Source organism: Castor canadensis, chromosome 9, assembly GCF_047511655.1.
Source record: "Castor canadensis chromosome 9, mCasCan1.hap1v2, whole genome shotgun sequence".
In the NCBI taxonomy this organism is placed as follows: Eukaryota; Metazoa; Chordata; class Mammalia; order Rodentia; family Castoridae; genus Castor; species Castor canadensis.
This window is the reverse complement of record NC_133394.1, coordinates 17,473,720-17,498,127: the sequence shown is the minus strand read 5'-3', so window position 1 is coordinate 17,498,127 and position 24,408 is coordinate 17,473,720. Positions and strand designations below refer to the sequence as shown.

Sequence of the window (24,408 nt, the reverse complement as noted above, 5' to 3'; positions counted from 1 at the left end):
TTAACATATGAATTTTTGTAGGACACAACTCAGTTCTTATCATTAGACAACTGGAACAAGCTAAAAATGTCTCCTTAACTACTGAATAGTTCTCTTTCCTTCCTTCTTTCTTTTTGGCAGTACTAGGGTTTGAATTGGCTTCACGTTTGCTAGGCAGGTGCTCTATCCTTTGAGACATGCTTCTGCTCTGGTTATTCTTGAAAGAGGAGCTCATGTTTTGCTGAGGCTGGCTTGGACTGTGATCCTCCTATTTTAGCTTATGTTGCAATATTCTTTGTGAGTCAAATTTACTAAAGCTACATTATTGCAACCCTGTTTTGGATAGGGAAATTATATGAATGTTATTTAGGAAAATTATGTTAATTCAGATAAGGAAATTATATGAACCTAATTTCCAAAGATGCCAACAATCTTTATAATGCAGTATTTTGGAACATGTTTATTAATTCTCTATTTTCAGACTGAATGTATGAGTCACATTATATATCTATATAGTGCAAGCATATAGAATATATATTTCTAATGCCTACATGTCCTTATCAAAACAAGTATTCATAGGGAGACATTTTTATTGCATTCTAGGAAAGGTGAAAGAATAAACTCCTGTAGTTTCCAACTTCTCAACCCTGCACTATTTTATATTAATAATTTAGACACTGCTCCTAGTTGTATGAAGTTCATTAAAACATTTCTGGGGGCGGGGAATGCTTCTGATTGTGGAGAACTCTGTATGCAAGGCTGAGAGTGTTATTCATTGCTGATTGGTAAACTAGGAACACAAAAACTATTGACCATGACTTTGACATAAAAGACAGTGCCTTGGGTGGATGCGCCTGTTCAAGGTGTTTGAGGTGCTTTGAGCTGGAGATCAGATGAGCAATAATGGTCTTTTATATAAGTCTAGTTAGAGATAAGAGAGGACATATCTGACCTTTGCATACCAACTACATGGGTGAATGAAAAAGAGAGAGTGAGCATCAACCCCTCAACTTTGTTTCTTCTGCTTCTTACATTTTCATCATTAAAAGCTTCTTCTAAATGGCTTCTTTTAGTAGGGATTCTTGGTCACTTACCCTTCAAAATACATTCCAAGTAGAGATCCAACACCAAGTTTTAAGTTGTGCTTTTTACATTTCTTCTAAATAATGAAAAATTATTTTTCATAATTAATTTTGATTTGGAAACTATATATGCCATAACACCTTGCATTTTAATTATTTGTACATGTGCAGTTCAGGAGCACTGACACACCCACCTCACTATGTCACCATCACCATGTGCAGGTTGGGGGGCACTGACACACCCACCTCGCTGTGAGACCGCCAGAGTGCTGTCATGTTTCAAAGCTCTTCTTAAACACTAGTTCTCTATTAACTGCTCCACCACTTCCTCTCACCACCATTCTACTTTTTGTCTTTGAATTTTATTACTCTAGGTACCTCACATAAGAAAAATCATCTTGTATTATTTCTTTTGTGACTGGCTTTTCTCACTTAGCAGAGCCTTTGGCTTATTAGGCAAGCATTCTGCCACTTAAGCCACACCTTTAGCCCATTTTGCTCTGGGTAATTATTTAGATGGGATCTTCTTTTTGCCCAGGGCTGACCTTAAACAGCAGTCCTCCTACTTGTGCCTCCCTGTAGTTGGAATGACAGGTCTGTACCACCCTGCCAAGCTTATTTGTTGAGAATGGGGTCTTGCTTTTTGCTCAGGTTAGCCTCAAGCCAACATCCCTCTGATCTTCACCTTGCAAGTGATCTTCACCTTGTAAGTAGCTGAGATTACAGGCATGAGACTCTACACCTGGTTAGCATAATTTCTTAAGAGCTCGTTCAGATTATAACGTGTCAGAATTTGCTTCCTTTTTAATGTTGAATAATATTCTATTGCATATATATGTATACTTACACATACATATATATTACAGTTTGTTTATTCATCTATCAGTCGGGTATACATTGTTTCCACTTTGAATATTTTGAATTATTCTGCTGTGAACATGGGTATAACATTTCTGCTTTTACTTCCTCTAGTATGTATCCAGAATTGGAATTGCAGCTTCATATTGCATTTCATATTGTTTTCCATAGTGGCTATACCATTTTGTGTCCTCACTAGCAGGAGTTAAAGTTCCTCCACATCCTCACCAACACTTGTTATATTTTCTATACATCCTAATGGTTGTATAGTGATAAAACAACTTGATGTGAATTTGCTTTACCAGTTCAGAGACAAAAAGTAGCTGGCAAAATTGAGAATAAAAGAGCCTGCACTGTTAAAGAGAAGTGGAGACGAGGATTCTGGAAACTCAGTTTTTGATTTTATTGGAGGAGAAATGAGTATAACACATTTTGCTTTGAAACAGTCTGTATATCCTGGCTACTCCTATCAAGTGTTAATTTGCTCAAAAAAGAAAATCACTGTGGATATGCCTTCTTTAGGCTAAAAGAAAACTATCCCTTTTAATCCTGAAATATTTTTAAAAAATTATAACTTTATATGTTTTAGTTCTAATTAAATAATAATTCAATAATGGTATATGTCTTTATGCTTTAATTTCCATTTCTGTAACCACAGGTTTATTAGAACTTCTAATTATTTTAAATAATGATACATGTATTCTTAAAACTTCTTTATGTGAAAAAAGCACTGCATCCTGAAAAAATAATTGTGTTACTTTTTATGACCTCTGAAGTACAGAGATATCTATTACCTTAATTATTTTGAAAGATAATATTTATCCAAGGTAAGTGAGACCTGTGAATATCACACCACATACAACATAAAAATGTAAGATTACATTGTGAGCAGATAGGAAAGACCACCATCTCCAACTTTCTTGATGCAATTTCTTGTCCTGACTTCTTTATAAAGTTTTGTTAACTGTATAATAATGTATGAAGTAATCTTGAAAAACACAACCCCAAGGACTGTAGTTGTAGTTAAAAAAACCCCCAAAAACCCTGAGGTATTTATTAGTTTTCAGTGATATAAATGTCAATGCACTTATCAATAGTGTTCTTAAAAATAGTTAGAATTAAAACAGCTATTGACAGAAGTTTGGATAAGTAGTTAATTTCTAGCTAATATTTGGACACAAAGAAGAGTGAATGGCATATCCATTTGTTGTCATTCAGCAAGACTTCCCTTAGTTGAGTGTTTGATTTATGCTGTTGCAGTGGTCTAGTGGTCAGGAAAGTAGCCCTGAAAGGAATTGTCCCAGGAGATGGTACCTTAGAATGAGGATAAGGTGACAGGCCAAGGAATTCCCTGAATGTTGTGATGGTAATAGATTTCCAGGGTAGTAGGCTAGAGGGCAAGGTTTCCAGCAACAGAAAGAGCAGACATGGTGGTCCAAGATGGGAGGAATTGAAAGAAGTTGTGCGGGAAAAGCCCAGGAAAAGTGACAAGAACTTCAACTGAGGAGATGCCCAAAGGGCCATCATGGAGAGCCCAGGAGGTCTCCTCAGTGACTTTGTACATTACCTTAAGAAGAAGCCAATCATTTTAGTTTTTTAACCTGCTGTGAAAAGAATTTGCCTAACCATGATGCTTAGGAGTAGAGGATTGTAAGTGAACAGAATTGAGCCTCAAAATTGATTGGTTATAAATTGTTTTCCATTTCAAAGAACACATTGTGGGCCATCTGAACTTAGAGAGTTTCAGTCTCCATCCTCCACTCTCCAAGGGGTCACTGCCTACTTGAAAGGGGAGAAACAAAGACTTGCTAGTCATATGTATTTTTTTTTAATTTAAAATACTTGTAGCTTCATCTCTAATCAAAAATCATTAGTTTTATATAAATGCATTTTTTAGGTGAGAACAGAAATATTAACTATAACTTAAATTGTTCATATCAGGTTAATTTTGACCATAGAATGGATTTTAACAAATGACATTTCTTATCATTTTCTTTGGAAGATGTTTTTGAGACTTTTAGTAACAATGAATATCATAGGAATCTGTGGAGGTATTTTTGTTTTAACTTGGAAATTTTGATGACTTTTTATAGTTCTTTACCAAGGTGTGCTGTCAGAATATTGAACATTCACTTGAAGAATTTTGTTACATATGAAAAACAGTATATGCTCTTTTATTTTGTAAAACCTATTAGCTTATTGCTTTCTCTGACATTACTTTGTCTTTTGTCTGCTATTTTTCTTCCTCCTCTAAAATATTTGAAAAGCAATATAATTATTTTCATACACTTGGTTTTTCTCCACTGGTGGGTTATAGTTGATAAAATATCATCTACTTTTTCTGGTATTTCAATGAACTAACACAGAACATCACAACTACTGAATATTACATTTCTTTTTAGTCACATGATTTTCTTATTTTAAAAATCATTTTGGGTAGAAATTACTGAAAATCCTTCAGTAAGTTTAGGACTAACTCAGATTCTGAATTAATAGTGAAGTAACTTTGATTTTTTTTTTGTCATTTTATTAAACAGCAGCACTCTGGCAGTTATGTGGGCTTACTCTTTTTGTTTATTTGTTTTGGTCTTATAACAATGGATAATGAAGCCTGGTATTGTATATTTTCTTCAAACTTTAAATTTTAATTTGCAATGCTCATTTCTTTTTCTATGAAGTTTCAAAGGTTTTAATGTTTATAACAGTATCACATACTTACATTGGAAAAATATATTTAATTTACATAGTCATAACCACTCACATTTCAAAACCCATGTTGCTTTATATTAGCTGAGCCTGAAGTGTATTTCTGTAACTATCTTTATTTATTGAATCTTTCCTTCTAGAAAAAGTTTTGGTATTCTGGTTAAAAAGATACTTTTGGAGGAGAATGAAGGAAGAACTCCATGAAAAATTCTTTTAGTAATAAATTGGTCAAGATGTATGCACATGTGTTCTCACAAAGATTAAAAGATAGCGCTCTTAAGCAAGTGTAAAACCTGGTTTGTGATGCAGATTAGACTTTGTTTTTCTGATTTAACCTACTTTTTAAAATTTTTATTTAATTCTTATGTGCATACAGTGTTTGGGTCATTTCTACCCCTTTCCCCTGCCACCTCCCTTATTCTCCCCACTCCCTCCCTTACCCACCCTTAACCTTCTCTACCTGGTAGAAACTATTTTGCCCTTACCTCTAATTTTGTTGTAGAGAGAGTATAAGCAATAATAGGAAGGAACAAGGGTTTTTGCTGGTTGAGATAAGGATAGCTATACAGGGCATTGACTCACATTGATTTCCTGTGCATGTGTGTTACCTTCTAGGTTAATTCTTTTTGATCTCACCTTTTCTCTAGTTCCTGGTCCCCTTTTCCTATTGGCCTCAGTTGCTTTAAGGTATCTGCTTTAGTTTCTCTGCGTTAAGGGCAACAAATGCTAGCTAGTTTTTTAGGTGTCTTACCTATCCTCACCCCTCCCTTGTGTGCTCTCGCTTTTATCATGTGCTCATAATCCAATCCCCTTGTTGTGTTTCCCTTGATCTAATGTCCACATATCAGGGAGAACATACGATTTTTGGTCTTTTGGGCCAGGCTAACCTCACTCAGAATGATGTTCTCCAATTCTATCCATTTACCAGCGAATGATAACATTTCATTCTTCTTCATGGCTGCATAAAATTCCATTGTGTATAGATACCACATTTTCTTAATCCATTCGTCAGTGGTGGGGCATCTTGGCTTCCATAACTTGGCTATTCTGAATAGTGCTGCAATAAACATGGGTGTGCAGGTGCCTCTGGAGTAACCTGTGTCACAGTCTTTTGGGTATATCCCCAAGAGTGGTATTGCTGGATCAAATGGTAGATCAATGTTTAGATTTTTAAGTAGCCTCCAAATTTTTTTCCAGAGTGGTTGTACTAGTTTACATTCCCACCAACAGTGTAAGAGGGTTCCTTTATCCCCGCATCCTCGCCAATACCTGTTGTTCGTGGTGTTGCTGATGATGGCTATTCTAACAAAGGTGAAGTGGAATCTTAGTATGATTTTAATTTGCATTTCCTTTATTGCTAGAGATGGTGAGCATTTTTTCATGTGTTTTTTGGCCATTTGAATTTCTTCTTTTGAGAAAGTTCTGTTTAGTTCACTTGCCCATTTCTTTATTGGTTCATTAATTTTGGGAGAATTTAGTTTTTTAAGTTCCCTATATATTCTGGTTATCAGTCCTTTGTCTGATGTGTAGCTGGCAAATATTTTCTCCCACTTTGTGGGTGTTCTCTTCAGTTTAGAGACCATTTCTGTTGTTGAGCAGAAGCTTTTTAGTTTTATGAAGTCCCATTTATCTATGCTATCTCTTAGTTGCTTTCCATTGAGAAAGTTCTTGCCTATACCTATTAATTCCAGAGTATTTCCTACTCTTTCCTATACAAACTTTAGAGTTTGGGGTTTGATATTGAGATCCTTGATCCACTTTGAGTTAATATTGTTATGGGGTGATCTACATGGATCTAGTTTCATTTTTTTGCAGACTGCTAACCAGTTTTCCCAGCAGTTTTTGTTGAACAGGCTGTCTTTTCTCCATCGTATATTTTTAGCTCCTTTGTCAAGACAAGTTGATTATAGTTGTGTGGCTTCATATCTAGGTCCTCTATTCTGTTCCACTGGTCTTCATGTCTGTTTTTGTGCCAGTACCATGCTGTTTTTATTGTTATTGCTTTGTAATATAGTTTGAAGTCAGGTATCGTGATACCCCCAGTGTTGTTCTTTTGACTGAGTATTGCCTTGGCTATTCATAGCCTCTTGTGTTTCCATATAAATTTAATGGTAGATTTTTCAATCTCTTTGATGAATGTCATTGGAATTTTGATGGGAATTGCATTAAACATGTAGATTACTCTTGGGAGTATAGACATTTTTACTATGTTGATTCTACCAATCCATGAGCATGGGAGATCTCTCCAATTTCTATAGTCTTCCTCAATCTCTTTCTTCAGAAGTTTATAGTTTTCCTTGTAGAGGTCATTCACATCCTTTGTTAAATGTACACCTTGGAATTTGATTTTTTTTTAGGCTATTGTAAATGGAATTGCTTTCATATATTCTTTCTCAGATTGTTCATTATTAGTTATAGAAATGCTAATGATTTTTCTATGTTGATTTTATATCCTGCTACCTTGCTATAGCTATTGATGGTATCTAGGAGATTTTGAATAGAGTTTTTTGGGTCTTTAAGGTATAGGATCATATCATCTGCAAATAGGGATATTTTGACAGTTTCTTTACCTACTTGTATTCTTTTTATTCCTTCTTCTTGCCTAATTGCTCTAGCTAGGAATTCCAGTACTATGTTGAATAGGAGTGGAGATAGTGAGCATCCTTGTCTAGTTCCTGATTTTAGAGGGAATGGTTTCAGTTTTTCTCCATTAAGTATAATGCTGGCTGTAGGTTTGTCATATATAGCTTTTATAATGTTGAGGTACTTTCCTTCTATTCCTAGTTTTCTTAGAGCTTGTATCATGAAATGGTGTTGGATCTTATCAAAGGCTTTTTCTGCATCTCTTGAGATGATCAAGTGGTTTTTGTCTTTGCTTCTGTTAATGTGGTTTATTACGTCTATTGATTTTCATATGTTGAACCACCCCTGCATCCCTGGGATGAAGCCTACTTGGTCGTGGTTAATAATCTTTTTGATGTGTTGTTGAATTCGGTTTGCCATTATTTTGTTGAGGATTTTTGCATCAATGTTCATTAAGGAGATTGGCCTATAGTTCTCTGTTTTGGAGGTGTCTTTGCCTGGTTTTGGGATAAGTGTAATACTGGCTTCATAAAATGTATTAGGCAGTTTTCCTTCCTTTCTATTTCATGGAACAGTTTAAGGAGGGTTGGTATCAGTTCTTCTTTAAAAGTCTGATAGAATTCAGCAGAGAATCCATCAGGTCCTGGACTTTTCTTTTTGGGGAGACTCTTCATTGCTGCTTCAATTTCATATTGTGTTATAGATCTATTCAAGTGATTTATATCCTCTTGGTTCAGTTTTGGATGCCCATGCTTCTCAGGTTTGGTCTTTTGATGAAGTCAGTGAGTTCTTGCATTTTCTTTTTACAGGTCTTGAGTTCTTTAACTAATAGTTCTTTGGTTTTTCCTTTACCATTTTATCTTCGAGTTCTGAGATTCTGTCTTCTGTTTGTTCTATTCTGCTGGATTGCCCTTCCATTTTGTTTTGCAATTCTGCTTTGTTCTTTTTTCTGAGGTTTTCCATATTCTGAGTCTCTTACTCCTTAATGTTGTCTGTTTTCAACCTGAGTTCATTTATCTCTTTATTAATCATGTTCTTTGTTTCACTTTGGTGTTTATACAGTGCTTCTATGGTTTCTTTTATTTCTTCTTTTGCTTTCTCAAATTCTCTATTTTTGTTGTCTTGGAATTTCTTGAGTGTCTCCTGTACATTTTGGTTGACCATATCCAGTATCATTTCTATAAAATTCTCATTGATTACTTGGAGGATTTCTTCTTTCAAATTATTCTTGTGGGCTTCATTGGGTTCTATGGCATAGTTTATCTTCATTTTGTTGGAGTCTGGATCTGAGTATCTGTTTTCTTCATTTCCCTCTGGTTTCTGTACTAATTTTTTGCTGTGGGGAAACTGGTTTCCCTGTTTTTTCTATCTTCCCATCATTGCCCTTGGTATTGTTATTGTCTCTGTACTATGTGCAATTAAGTATTTTCTAGGTTGTAATAATAACAATGGTGATATTTAGAATGTAAGGGTGAGAGGAGAGGGAAAGCAAAGAAGGTAAAGAAAAAGGGAAAAACAAACAAGTAAAAAAAGCAAAACAAACAAAGAAAGTGTCAAAGATATAAACTGGGAGAGATAGTGTACTAATCAATAGTAAGCTAAACAGGCATTAGAAAGACAGAGAGAGGATTAAAAAAAATCTCCATGTTCAAATGCAATAAAATTTCAGTCTTAATAATTTTGTTGTTAGTCCCTCTGCCTCCAATCCTGGAGATGGTGTCTCAGAAGTAGCTCTGTCGTTGTCTCATCAAATGGGAAAAAAACCAAAAAAACCCAAAACACCACAAGTGTCCCAAGTTCAAATGCAATACAGTTTCAGTAAGTTTTTCAGCATGCAGGTGTAGTTTGGTTGTTGTCTCGTCAAAGGAAGAGAGGAAAAAAAAAAAGAGTCTGGAGACAGTTCTGTGAATGGCTATCTGAGGCTGTGGCTCACCTGCCCGCTGCTGTCAGCCTGCTGTTGCTGGAGGCTTTATTTATGCAGATCCCAGGAGTGATCTTAACACTCACCTGGCCCTGCAGACTTTGTTTACTTTGAGTTCTCCTGTGCACGAGCCGCTGCTACAAGCTTTCCTCTTTCCATGCACACTGGGAGAGGTGACACTGCACCTGCTTTCTCAGGCCGGCTTGTTTATTTACAGCTCATGTGGAAAGTGGGCCTTCCCCCTCTCCTGTGGAGTTTTCCTCCCACCCCCACTTCTACAAGCTTTCCCGCTCCTGGTTGCTGGGTGTGTGCCACCACTCCTGCCTTCTCCGGCTGACTTGTTTATTTACAGTTCCGTGAGGGATTTCCCCTTCCCCCTTTGGTGCTCCACCCCTCTTTCCCTGCCCTCTTTGCTACATGTCTTTTTTTCTTGTTGTTTATTATTCAGTTTTTTTTCCTCTTTCTTCCCTGGATGGGGGTTGGTCTGTCCGGGGGCTATGCTGATCTGGCCCAGGATTGTCTGTGGGAGTACCGCATGCCACTTTGCTTACCTTGTGGTCTGCGTCTTCCCAAGTGGTGTGGGAGCTGGTGTCTGGCAGTGTGGGAGCCCTCCTGGTTTCTCCATTTAATGTGGAGTGGGGATGCTATGCGTGGGCTGGGGATGTGGAGGAGTCAAAGTTTTGCCTCTTCTCAGTGGTTTTTCCTGTAGGGTGTATCTCCAGCATCTCTCCAAGGTTTTATTTTAGGAAGCACGCTTTCTGCTTCCTCCCTCTAGCCACCATCTTGGAATCTCTCTTGGCTTAGACTTACCAATGCACCAGCACCTAAACCACATGACAGTCCCATCTGCCCTAAATGGCTTTAAATGTGGATGGCTATGTAAATTACCAGGATAATTTTAAATTTGCATTTGGGATTGGTTTGAATTTTTAGAGAAAAATCTTAATATGTAATGCCCATTTCTTTGTATTACAAAAGGCCATTACATTTTTCTTTTGGAAATCACTTCAATAGAAGCCAAAAGACTCAAGCCAGTTCTTTGAGTCCTAATCGACCCTTTTGTTCTGAGATGTCCTCAGGTGGGAAAGACACTTGAGGAGCACTGAATCCATTGGCCTTTGTGATAGCTCTGGCCATAGTTCTAGTCCTACAGCTTCCGGGCAACATGTGCATTCTGTTTTGAGCTACTGTGTGACTGTTTCCAAAACCAGATGAAAGCATGAAAAGTTGAGTGTAGAGAGCTTTAAAGCAGATATTAGGTTAAGGGAATGAACAGACTGTGCCTGCCCTGGGGAATCCCTGTTCCCCTCACCCCCCTGGGATGCTAGGTACACGTGTTCTCTAGTAAAGGGAACATTAGCTAAATTTCTTAAAAAGTAATGAAAGAGAACAAACTGTAAAAAGGCAGCCAAAAAAGGCAAACATCTGTTACTGAACATGTCTCACTTGACTTCCTTTTAATGTTCTTAGGAATAAATTTATGAACTAGGGAAGACTTAGCACTAATTAACTTGTTTTCATCAAACAAAGTACAGCAGACAGGAATGTTGAATATGAATGGAAACTCCAATAGTAGTAATAAGTAGATATGGAAAGTGCTGACAGCCAGGGGAATGGCCACAGGTTTGGCTCTTGTTGTGGCAGTTAATATTGTACTGATTTCACTTGGCTATAATTTGCTTTTTTGAATAGTCAGAAAAAATGCTTAAAATTTGTGTCTTCATTGAGCAATGGATTAGGAAAAGATTTTGTCTGTGGTCACACACTTTTAGACTGATGAGATGGTAGAATGCTTTGGAAGAACAAATGTGAAGCTTCTCAAAGGCATTTTTTTGGAGAGTTTTTTATTCTTTGATTGACACAATATCCATTCATATTTATGAAGTGCAATGTCATATTTGGGTCCATATATACACTTGAGTAGTAATCAAGGATAGTGAACTATCACTTTAAACTTTATCATTTTCTTGTGGCGAATACAGTAAAATTTCTTTCTTCAACTGTTTTGAGATATATAATGAATGAATCATTAATTATATTCACCTTGATGCACAATAAAACACAATAATTTTTTTGTACCACAAGTAGCAGCTGTAGTAACAGACTTAGCAGTGGTTGTACAGACCCATAACTTTTTCTTTGAAACTCTGGGAGCCACACATGTTTAGGAATTCAAAAGATTTTGAATTTTACAAGGGTAAAAATATAAGTTGATTTGCAAACAAACCTGTAACCAAACATGATCATATTTGCCAGAGAGTATATGATTAGTTTCATTAAGTGGGATGTAGAGGCCTCTATATCTGCCTTGTATTCAGCCCAGGTTTTGCCACCAAAAATCAGATGAATTAAGTTTTGACTTCATATGTGTTATGAAAATTCATTTGTTGGTTTCCCAAGCTTTTCAAATGTTAGAGTCTCAGATAAGGAGTTGCAGATGTGTAAGAGCAGTAGTAATCATAATCATGTGGTAGTAGAAGTTGATGAAGGAGACAGAAAGATAAGGGTACATGCACAGAATCCACGTGCACATGGAGGAAAAAGAAGGAAAAGCACAGCCATGATAAGAGGAGGAAGAGAAAAGGGAGAAATGTTGACACCAGGATGTCATGTACATCTTGCTGTGATTTTTCTATATTGTCTGTAAGATGTGTACAATCCTTAATCTCTTTGTTCAGAAGTACACATTACCCTATTCATCTTCTCTGGAATCAGTGGCTGTTCTCTCATTGGTTTCCTCTTCCTTTCTCTAACATCATCTGACTCTTGCTAGAAGGCCCTCTTCGATTGCAGGTGAGGCAGGTTACAGTGGCTGGTTGGCAGGACAGAACTCATCCCAGCAGCACAAACACAAACTTTTGAGTTTTAGGAGATCCTAGTAACAAAGAACAGGCCATCTGCAGTGAGACCTTTCTGTTCTGAACTGAGAGTTCTGTGTTAGGAGATTTTCAAACAGTGGATATTGCTTCAGTGATAAAATGTTTCAGGAGAATGATTCAGAATCAGATTCACCTTTTTGTCTTTTCCCCTTTTTCTTTTTGATAGTACTGGGGTTTGAACTCAGGGCCTCATGCTTGCTGGATAGCTACTTTACCATTTGAGTCACAATTCTAGCCCTTTTATGCTTTAGTTATTTTGTGGACAGGATCTCGTGTATTTGCCCAGATAGGTCTGGACCATGATTCTTCTACCTAAGCTACCCACATAGCTGAGATTACAGAAGCTTATTTGTTGAGATGGAGGAGTCTCACTTTTTGCCCAGGCTGGACTATGATGTTTCTGACCTCTGCCTCCTGAGCAGCAGGGATTAGAGGCATGAGCCACCATGTCCAGCATCTGAGTTTTATTTTTGGGCCAAATACATAGGATAACTTTGAACTTCAAATTGCTTCAGGTCTTTGTATTCTTACCTCTTCTTCCTATACCTGTTACCACATATGCAGGCCTATTCTACAAAGCTCTGTATATGTTACCTTTTGTCATACATTAAACTAATTTTGACTAATTATGCTTGAAATACATGTATTTTTAGGAAAATTCATATGAACCAAAAATAAGAAGAAAATCAACCATATTTATTGTAACAATACTTTACAGCCTTAGTTTTTCTTCAGAATACTTTCTGAGCCGGGCCTGGTGGTGCACATCTGTAATCTTAGCTACTTGGGAAGTGTAGATCATGAATTGGAGGTCAACTGCTGGCAAAGGTAGTGAGACCATATCTCAAAAACAGAAAAGAAAAGTGTTGGGAATGTGGCTCAAGTGGTCGCATAAACAAATGAAAATCTTTCTTCAATGTCTTTTATATTAATTTATTTTCTTTACCGAATGACATCTTATTCCATTTGTGATTATAACTTATTTTTGGATATTTGGCAATTGCACACTTTAATAGAGTATAGTATACTATATTTGTAGTTAAGCGTTTGCGAATAGTCCTGATTTATTGGGATGAACTCCTTGTAGTTTGTATACCCACTCCTCTTCTTTGTTTTGTCTTTTGTTATATATTGTTAAATTGCCCTCTAAAGAAGTATTCGTTTTAGATGTTTAGATGATTTTCACCGCTTTTTCTATTAAAAAAAATAAATGTGCACACAGAAAAAAAGTTGACCAACTAAAAATAGAGAATCTTATAGGATTGGGCTCAGGGTAGCTTGACTAGAGTGTGCTTAATAAACTATAACTTACTAACTTTATTAAATTGCTAACGGATTCACTAAATCCTCTCATAAACAATTCACAATGACTTATAAAAATATATACAACATGAAATATGTAAGTAAAGACATCAGAGGTTATAAAAAAGATGAAGTTAAGATTTCATTAAGTATACAGAGTCATGATTTGGTATAGTAAATGTTTGTAAATAAGTAGTTCAGAAATTTCACTGTGCACATTTTAGCAGCTAGTAAAAGAAGATAGTCACTTGAATCAAAGTGATTCCATAAAATAAAAGCAAACCAGAAAAATGTACCATGGAAGTGATTATGAGGAAGGAAGTGTGAAGTGAAATGAATGATGTACTCAGAATACTTTCATAAAATGGACATGCTAAATATTCACCCAATTTTAATCATGAAGAAAAAAGCACACTTTGATGAAAACAATTTTATAGGGAGGAGGGTTTGGGAGTGTGGATTGATGAGGTGGAGGTGGTGTTGAATCAATATTATTCTAGTATTCAGTTCTGTGGCTTTTAGGATATCTTGAGGGGTGGGAAAATACTCTTTTTGGCCTTCTTACTCCACGTGAGGTCCATGGATCAATGGCACTGGTAGCACCTGGAAATTAAAATCAATAGTCTCAGCCTCACCCCAGATCTATTGAGTCAGAAGACCTGTACTGATTGATAAACATGACTGAGAGGCATTGTCTTAGAGAGCTCCCTATAATACTGCTGCTTTTAAGTAAGCATTTGATAAGTAGGGGGAATGCATACAGATTAGTTTTTTTCTTGTCAGATGCCTGCAGTGCAGGTGTTCTGTGATAAATTTAGTTGTGTGTTGTGATAAGAGTGCAATTTCTTGAGAAAACTGAGTGAAATTATAACCAATCAAATATATCAAAAACATGTTCTCAAATAATGAAATAGAATTATAGTGAATGTCAAAGTTTGGGAAAATTTACAGGTATTTTGATGAAATAGAGCATTCACCCAGATGGATTATTCTGGACAATTTCAATGGCGGATACATCCATGCAAGTATCTCCTGAGTCAGACCCATGTCTAGAACCCATAGTGATTTTCAAGCTCTTTGGGAAGCACTGATATACCTAACTCCCCACCAAAGTCCTCCAACCAAAGAGTGATAGTCAAGTTGTTGTCTGGAGGCCAGGGCAGTCTTTGACCACAAAGCATTTGATTGGCAGTTCTAAATCCTATTTTGGTCAAGTCCCAATGGACTTACTCACTACAAAGTCCCTGGATCTTTTTTAAATGAAGTATAAGTGGAAAAATTGCTGAGTGCCACTCAATTAAAAATCCAATAGAAGTCCATTACTGTTTACCCCCCTGTACTGACTTATTTTCTTAAATTATAAACTTACTGCCTGTATCTCCACTTTCACCTTCTAAATACAGTAGTATATCAAGTTTGAATCCCAGGCCCTCCTACCAGTGCAATCAAGGTAAAGATACTAAGCTTTTCAACTTCCTCAGGAAAAGTGGGAGATTAAAATACCTACTTTGTAGACTTGGTGAAGGCTGCAGATGATGTGCAGAGAGGAGGCAGCAGATTCTGATTCTTAGTTGACCCTTCAGAAGTACACAATTAAAAATAATTGAATTCAAATTTTAAAATACTGTCCAGTGTATTACTAAATCATTTAGCAATAAATTAATGTCTGAAGTGGCTACCTTACAGCCAAAGGGGGAACCATTCAAAACAAATAATCCTAATAAACCTTGTATATACTTAAGCATCACCTTCAACACCACGATGAGCACAAGCCTATTAAAATGCCTCCAAATCATAAACGGAAACTCGTGCTTTCATTCTGTCCTTTTAGATATAAGATTTTAATTCTGACTAGTAAAAAAATTACATGTGTTTATAGACTCATGCAGCATAAAACTTCAGAATAAAATACCTCATACCTGGAAGCAGCTGTTCATCTTGTGGCCTTCTTCATTCTTATGGTTCCCAAAGCGTACACACAAGGCACAGGAGAGATGTGGAGCCATGCAGGCTTCTAGGGAGTTTAATACACCTAAGAAACTCCTAGATTCCCTAAATCTTCTCATTCTCAAGAGGTGAAATACTCATTGAATGCTCAATGAGTATTTCTACCATAGTGTTACAATTTTTCTATTGTTTTATATGTTAATATTATTTTATATATTAATAATATGAAATTAATAATAAAGTTATATATTTCATATGTATACATATATGTGTGTGCATATTTCATATGTATAGCTATATGTGTGTGCATATATATGTACATATATATATATATATATATGAAAGAATTATACTAAGATAAAAACCCACAGGAGAAGATTTGCATGGTCCCTGTGAAAGAATGACACACAAATTCATAAAGCAGTCCATATTTTTGGACTGGTGGAGTGGCTCAAGTGGTAGAGCACCTGCCTACCAAGCATGAGGCCCCGAGTTCAAACCGCAGTATGGCCAAAAAATTAAAAAAACAAAAAAACTTTAAGGTATTCAACAGTATGTGTCTTTTCCTTTCCTTCATATCGGGAAAACAGTCTCCTCAATTTTATGTCACGTGCTCTCTTGCTTTTTCTTATAGTTCTTAGCACATAGACACATATCCCTAATTAGCGTTTTGTTTAAGCTTTGCTTAAATTTACTCTTTTTGTTCGACGTATGTTTTCTAAAGCCATCAGTCTCCATTCATGTGGCTTTATCCCAGGTTCTCTCATTTACACCTGTGCTCAACATCCCACTGAATGAACAGCCTTTCTATAGCTGAGTGGACTTTTAAAATTGTCCTCTTTCTAACAACTCCACTACAAGCCCTCACATGATTTCTGTGTGAGAGTTTCTCTAGGACAGGCATTCGCACCATCAATGTGAAACTACATTTTGATGTTTCAAGAATGCATTATATATGTTCCAGAATATTGATTTCTTGCATCTTGGGGGCAAGGCCCAGACAAGGGGAACTCAATATTTGATTATTGATTAACTGAATAATTGTATTCTTCAAGCCATAAGCAACCTTTCTATTTACCAGCCACTCCCCCAATTCACCAACTCCTATCTTCCCTAGCCATGGAATTAGCTGTGTTGGACTGGACAGTGGCCTGAGTTAACTTTACTGTGCAATAACAGTTTCCCACCTCAGCAGCATTTCATGAGAGTTACATTGCTTCACATACATGACAACATGTCAAAACAATTGAACTTGACAATTATATTTTTTTTGTGATTTTGATGTACATTTTCTGGATGACCAGTAAGGTTGAGAATTTTTTTCTTGGCCACCGTTATTTCTATTAACTATAGGCAAGGTCTTATTCCGTAGACCAGGCTGTCTTGGAACTTGCCATGTGGTCACAGGCTGGCCTAGAACTTGTGATCCTCCTGTCTCTGCCTCCTGAGGGCTGGGACACGGGCATGTGCCACCATGCCTGGCTTTTAAAAAAATGTATTTAGATGAATTTCTTCATTTTCTTATGTTCTTTCTATTTACAGTGTCTTTTTTGTACTTTTTATTTGCTCCTTATCCTCTCAGAAAATGATTGACGTATTGGCTTTTCTTATTCTGTTTTTCCTTTATAATGTTTTTTATTTTTTTTTGCTTTCTTTTTTTTTTTTTCATTTTACTTTTATTATTCATATGTGCATACAAGGCTTGGTTTATTTCTCCCCCCTGCCCCCACCCCCTCCCTTACCACCCACTCCACCCCCTCCCGCTCCCCCCTCAATACCCAGCAGAAACTATTTTGCCCTTATCTCTAATTTTGTTGTAGAGAGAGTATAAGCAATAATAGGAAGGAACAAGGGGTTTTGCTGGTTGAGATAAGGATAGCTATACAGGATCTTAATATCAGACCCCAAACTCTTAAGTTGATACAAGAAAGAGTAGGAAATACTCTGGAGTTAGTAGGTATAGGTAAGAACTTTCTCAATGAAACCCCAGCAGCACAGCAACTAAGAGATAGCATAGATAAATGGGACCTCATAAAACTAAAAAGCTTCTGTTCATCAAAAGAAATGGTCTCTAAACTGAAGAGAACACCCACAGAGTGGGAGAAAATATTTGCTTTATAATGTTTTGACATTATATAATTTTTTATAAGTAGTGAATTTGTAGATTTTAATATATAAAGTGTCTTTCTTTACTCTCTTCCCTTCCAGTACAGACAGTAGATTGCCTTAACTGCTGGAGCTCAGTATGCTCATTTCTTTAATCGCACAAATTAGATACAATTATTTTGTTTCATTGTGTTGCTATGTTTATCTTCATTTTTTTTTTAACTGTCGTTACTTGAAGGAGGATTTTTCTTCTTGAACTACATCCTCTACAAGCACCTTTAGAAAGAATCAGTTGGCAGAAACCTTCAACTGATAGTGCATTTGTTTTTCTCTTCCTTTCACCCATACCAACCATCAGCATTTTAAGTTGCTTCTCTGCCTTCTGGCGGCCACTGTTGCTGAGAAAACCAGGTGTTTGTCCAATTGTCTTTCCTTTGTAAAAGTAATCTGTCTGTACTTTCTGCTCCTATGGACTTCTTTCCTTTGATGCTCTGTTGTGTTATTACAGTTTGTAACAATTCTAAAACAAAAGCTCTCGCTTTTCTTTAAATACTATCATCTCCCTTCCATCTTTCTTTAATAAAACTCCAACTAAAACTGTCTGTGAGTCTTTAATTAAGTGTGTGTGAATCTTACAGTCAGTTGTCATTGTCTATGTGCCTTTTCCTTTTTTTTTTCTTATTTTCCATCTTTCTGTACTATTGCTGCATCCTGGGGTTTTTTCTCCTGATTTATTTTCTAGAACACAGGTCTCTTTTTATGTGACTATTTTGCTATTCATTGAATTTGCTACTTAATTTTTATGTTTTTCAAGTTTTGAATGTCTGCTTGTTTTCCAAATATGCTTGGCCAGTTTTATTGATTTTTTTTTTTTTTTGCTTCCCTCAGTGTACCTCTCTGAACATGTAGAAATGGAATCTCATTCTTCTATTCTGTACATGATGTTTCTAGTCTGGGAGGTCTTTGATTTCTGAATATGCACTTTGGTTTTTTCTGGTTCCTTGAGTATTTTCTCATATTTAATGACTTTTTTGATTTTGAGCTAATTTTTCATAGTAGTTGTGAGATTTTTTTTAAGCCTGTGTCTAATCTCATTCTTCAAAAAATTGGTTGATAATTGCTTTTACCAGGTATTGCAGGACCCTAAATTTTTAGACTTTTTTAGTGGAAGAGGAGTACGTAGATGCATTTTAGATAATACCATCAGAAATTCCCAGAGGATGATATTTTTCCCCTTTACCCAAAGCCATGGCTATGGTGGGCATTTGGTTTCATGGCCTCTTTTCAGTCTATATCTCTCACAGAACAGTTGTAAATCCTGGCTTGTGATTTAAGGTTATTCCCTTTCTGCTACACAGGTTTTCTGAGGGTATTCTTAGATTTGACCTCTCTTCCTGTCAGGTTTCACTGTTTGTCTCCCCTGACAGGCAGCTCATCAACACCCAGATCTGAGGCTATCAGGGATTGCCATGAAAGTTCCTCTAAAAATTAAAAATAAAGCCACCATATGATCCAGCAATCCTCCTACTGCACATATATCCAATGGAAATGGAATCAGTATGTTGAAGAGTCATCTGCATTCCCATGTTTATTTAGCACTACTCACAAGCACCAAGACATGGAGACACCCTAGGTATCTGTCAATTGATGGATGGGTAAAGCAAATGGGTACATATCCACGATGGGATACTATTCACTTTAAAAAGAAGGAACTTGTTTTCTTGTGTTGTATGGATGGAACTGGAGGTCACTATGTTAAAGATAAAGCAGGTGCTGAAAAGACAAGTGTAGCATGATCTCATGTTTATGTAGAATCTAGACAGGTTGATCTCAGAAAAGCTGAGAGTAGTATGGTGGTTACCAGAGGCTGGGAGAGGAGAGAAGAGGAGAGGAGAGGAGAAGAAAGCAGAGAAGAAGAGGGAGAAATAAGGCTGATCAGCATTACTAAATTACAGTTAGAAATTCTGGGGTCCCTTCTGTTCATCAAAAGAAATGGTCTCTAAACTGAAGAGAACACCCACAAAGTGGGAGAAAATATTTGCCAGCTACACATCAGACAAAGGACTGATAACCAGAAGATATAGGGAACCTAAAAAACTAAATTCTCCCAAAACTAATGAACCAATAAAGAAATGGGCAAGTGAACTAAACAGAACTTTCTCAAAAGAAGAAATTCAAATGGCCAAAAAACACATGAAAAAATGCTCACCATCTCTAGCAATAAAGGAAATGCAAATTAAAACCACACTAAGATTCCACCTCACCCCTGTTAGAATAGCCATCATTAGCAACACCACCAACAACAGGTGTTGGCGAGGATGTGGGGAAAAAGGAACCCTCTTATACTGCTGGTGAGAGTGTAAACTAGTACAACCACTCTGGAAAAAAATTTGGAGGCTACTTAAAAAGCTGGACATTGATCTACCATTTGATCCAGCAATACCACTCTTGGGGATATACCCAAAAGACTGTTACTCCAGAGGCACCTGCACATCCATGTTTATTGCGGCACTATTCACAATAGCCAAGTTATGGAAACAGCCAAGATGCCCCACCACTGACGAATGGATTAAGAAAATGTGGTATCTATACACAATGGAATTTTATACAGCCATGAAGAAGAACGAAATGTTATCATTCGCTGGTAAATGGATGGAATTGGAGAACATCATTCTGAGTGAGGTTAGCCTGGCCCAAAAGACCAAAAATCGTATGTTCTCCCTCATATGTGGACACTAGGTCAAGGGCAAACACAACAAGGGGATTGGACTTTGAGCACATGATAAAAGCGAGAGCACACAAGGGAGGGGTGAGGATAGGTAAGACACCTGAAAAATTAGCTATCATTTGTTGCCCTTAATGCAGAGAAACTAAAGCAGATACCTTAAAAGCAACTGAGGCCAATAGGAAAAGGGGACCAGGAACTAGAGAAAAGGTGAGATCAAAAAGAATTAACCTAGAAGGTAACACACACGCACAGGAAATTAATGTGAGTCAACTCCCTGTATAGCTACCCTTATCTCAACCAGCAAAAACCCTTGTTCCTTCCTATTATTGCTTATACTCTCTCTACAACAAAATTAGAAACAAGGGCAAAATAGTTTCTGCTGGGTATTGAGGAGGTGGGGGGAGAGGGAGGGGGTGGGGGGTGGTAAGGGAGGGGGTGGGGGCAGGGGTGAGAAATGACCCAAGCCTTGTATGCATATATGAATAATAACATAAAAAAAAGAAAGAAAGAAAAAAAGAAATTCTGGGGTCTTACTGCACAGTATGGTGATTATTGATAATGATAATGTAGTATATATTTCAAAAAGCTAGAAGAAGGATTTTAAATGCTTTCTCCGTAGAGAAATGATAAATGTGTGAAGAACTAAATATGTTTGCCCTGATTTAGACTTTATACAATGCATGCATGTGTTGAAACGTTGCACGGTACCCAATTTTTATGTATCAAAAATTAAATTAAGGCCATGTGCTGCTAGCTCACACTTACAATCCTAGATACTTGAGAGGCTGAGATTGGGAGAATTGTGATTTGAGGCTGGCCAGGGTAAAAACTTTGCAATACCTCATCTCAATGGAAAAGAGTTGGATGTGGTGGTGTGTGCCTGTCATCCCAGCACTGGTGGGAAGCATAAAATAAAAGGATTGTGGTTCATGCCAGCCTAGGAAAAAAAGTGAAACCTTATCTCCAGAATAGCAAAAAACCGAAAAAGTTCAAGTGGTTGAGTACCAGCTTAGTAAGTACAGAGCTCTGAGTTAAAACTCCAGTACCACCAAGACACACCCAATAAAAGAGAAATTAATTTAATTTAAATTTAAAAATGTAAAAAGAAATTAAGAACAAAGCAAAATAAACCAAAAAAAAACCCATCAAGAATTGCAATAAAATCTCTAAAGTGAAGACATGTTCCAAACTCCTAAAACACTAAATTCAACATTTTGTTGTTCTGAATTCTGGTACTTTCCTATCAGTTCAACCATGCATTAAAAACTATCTCTTACTTTTGTATTTTTTAGCATTTATTTTTGTGTCATGGAATGATTTGTTACTTATGAACATTTTCCCAGAAACAGAGTCCCCTTATCTTTTGCAAATAGACAAGTCCCTCAGAGGGCCTTGTATTGGATGCTATTCCTCCTCTTTGTATTAAGTCTGTGTGTTGCATACTATGCTGTGCTTTAAAGCTTAGTTGCAAAAGAATAAATTCCTGTAGGTTTTTTTTTTTGTGTGTGTGAAGATTGAATAAATGAACAAGTGATGTTTTACTGAGTCTTCCTATATAGTCTTCCCCTAAACTGAAAGTTGAGACACTTTTTTTTTCAAAAATTTTAAGTTGTCTTATTCTTTCTTCTACATTTTAAAAATTATCATATTATTGTTGCACTGGGGATACATAGTGACATTTACAAAAGTTCTTATGTTATATCATACTCGAATTCACCCCTTTCCATCATTCTCCTTTATCCTCCACTCCTCCCATTCCTGGAATAGTTTCAGCATGTCTCATTTTTCCATTTCATACATGAGTACATAGTATTTCTACCACATTCACCCTCTTACCCCTTTCTTACATCCTCCCCCAACCCCCACTAGTATCAACCCCCCCAGATAGGACCTGTTTTACCTTCCTATTTTCTGTTTTTGAAAAAAAAACACAAACATTGTTTAAGATGACTAAACAGGGAGTTTCATTGCGACATTTCCATGTATGTATATGTATTACAACCCAAATTGGTTCATCCTTTCTATTTGTTTCATTTCTACCTTAGTCCTCTTCTTATGATGATTCCAACAGGTTTTAAAAATTCTATGTTCATTCTTGTATGGAAAGTTCATCAACCATATTCACCTTCTTAACTTCCTTCTTTTACCCTTCCTCTCCCATTAGTGACCTCCCCTTAGCGTGACCTGTTTTTCATAATATTGCTTCTATTTGTATTAGATCTACAGTTCACATATGAGAGAAAACATGTAGCCTTTGACTTTCTGAACCTGGCTAACTTCACTAAAGATGATGCTCTCTAGTTCCATCCATTTAACTGCAAATAATTTCGCTCTTCTTTGTGGCTGAATAAAATTCCATTGTTTATGAATACCACATTTTCTCAATCCATTAATAGTAGTGGGGCATTTTGGTTGTTTCCACAACTTGACTATTGTGAACAGTGCTGCAATAAACATGGGTGTGCAGGTGCCTTTGTTGTAACCTGGCTCACATTCCTTGGGGTATATCCCTTTTGAGGCCATGCCCATCACTGAGTGACCACCATTTTCCTTAGGACATCTCTGTAAAGGAAATTATGTGCATGAGACCATCTTCCAAAGAGGGGACTGGGTTGGTTCCACGAGCAGACATGGAGAATTTATGAGTTTCTCATGAATGTCACCATTTCCTAGGGTGTTTATATGGCTTCAAAACCCTTCTGTCTTGTGTGCATTCTTGAAGGCTCTAAAATTCAAGAATGCAAAGAGATTGGTTTGTGAAAAATCCCAGAAAAAATGTGTTTGGTGCCTTCTGGTTTTGCATGTGTGCGAGGGATTGGCATTTTTTCTGCTTAAGCCATTTCTCATGCTAGAAGCAATAGTGGTTTACAGAGTGCAGCACTGCTGTCTCACAGAAGGCACAGAGACGTGAATGACTTCCACAGGACAGACACACGCCTGTTAATCATCCAGCCTGGCAGAAAAAACTTTTCAGTTTATTTCACGTTTTAATGTGAAATTTGTTGTTTTATATGTATGTGTTAGTAATGATTTTCTTTTCATAGTTAACTGTTTTAAAGCAAATCTTTCATTTTTATCTTGAAGGGTATGTTTATATATCATGCGTTATATGTACTTCTGGTAGGGTCACAGGGCTGTTGAAAAGGAAAAAGTCCTGAAAAATATCCTTTGGCTACATTTGGGGATAGGTGCTAGGGAATAGTATGTTAATTATAGATTGCTTCTTTATAGCCAACATATTCCAGCGTTTCGCACCAATAATGGTTAAATAGATCTATGTCTAGCATCAGGTTACAAAACGAAAGCTAGATATGGTTAATCAGTACAAGAATTTAATTATTATATATACCATGAGGGAATTGTCAAAAATTCCTGATGAGATTTTGAAAAAGGATGGGGATTGATGGAGTAGACAGCTGCTTTTCTAAAAGGAAGCCTGAGGTGTAATAATATTTTGTAGTTATCAGAAGTAAGCCTTCATACCAGTTCATTTTGGGATGTGAGAGAGTAACTGGGGGAAGGAGTTTGAAAAGTGATTTGGGATAAATTTACTTACGTTGCTACAAAAATTTGAAAAATCTAAAAATCTGCCAGGAGAGTTTATTAATCCTTCTGTCTGTCTTTAGCCAAGTATTTAGGATGCATCCAGATGCATTTCCCTGGATAGATAGGAGCTTAAAAAAGCTGAAGGGAGAAGTTGGTGGCTGTGAAAAGAGGAGAGAAAGATTTTTAAAAGAGAAAGGAGTTGAAATATTAGGCAGAACAGGCTTCAAACTTGATAATAAGTGTGTAGGAGACTTAAGACTTACGAAAAACCTAGACCTTTTAAAACAAAAGCCAATACTGACTTTGGAAAATGAAGACTACCCTGTCCAAACAAAACTCAAAACCCCATTCTAGTTACATTAGATAGGAAGAAACCAGTGTAAATGGAGAATGTTCAGCAATGAACATTCAACAATGAAGCTGCAAGACAGTAAAAGGTAAAAAAAAAAATCAGAGCACATATTAGGAAGGGAAATCCTCGAGAGTGTTGTCTGCGAGGGTTTTACTTTGCAGTCTTCACCTTTGACACTCTTCATTATGGAGACTTTCCAGTTCAGGTAGTCTGGCCAAAGAGGAGGAATTTGATAAAACCAAAGCTGGGAAGTATAAATAGTAGTATCACATAAGAACAGGGTGTCCCAAGCCAAACACATTGCATTAGGCTAATATGCACAATTTATAAAGATTAGAAATTAAGTTTTATCCACTAGAAGCATTTTTGTAGCTATGAGTTTATGTCATGCAACATTTTGAGGGCAACAGCTATTATTG

General features: G+C 36.7%; 1 protein-coding gene and 1 non-coding gene across 2 annotated transcripts in view; both read left to right on the top strand.

Annotated features, from left to right (window-relative positions):
* The window catches only part of Iqcm (IQ motif containing M), a 237,052-nt gene that overhangs the window by 89,248 nt on the left and 123,396 nt on the right, over positions 1-24,408 (top strand). Inside the window, 1 exon segment of the mRNA XM_074042812.1 lies at positions 20,064-20,077. Within this exon segment, the coding sequence (XP_073898913.1) occupies positions 20,064-20,077 (14 nt within the window).
* LOC141411202 (U6 spliceosomal RNA) lies at positions 15,589-15,692 on the top strand. The gene has a single exon (XR_012436028.1). It is a non-coding gene; the product is annotated as a U6 spliceosomal RNA (small nuclear RNA).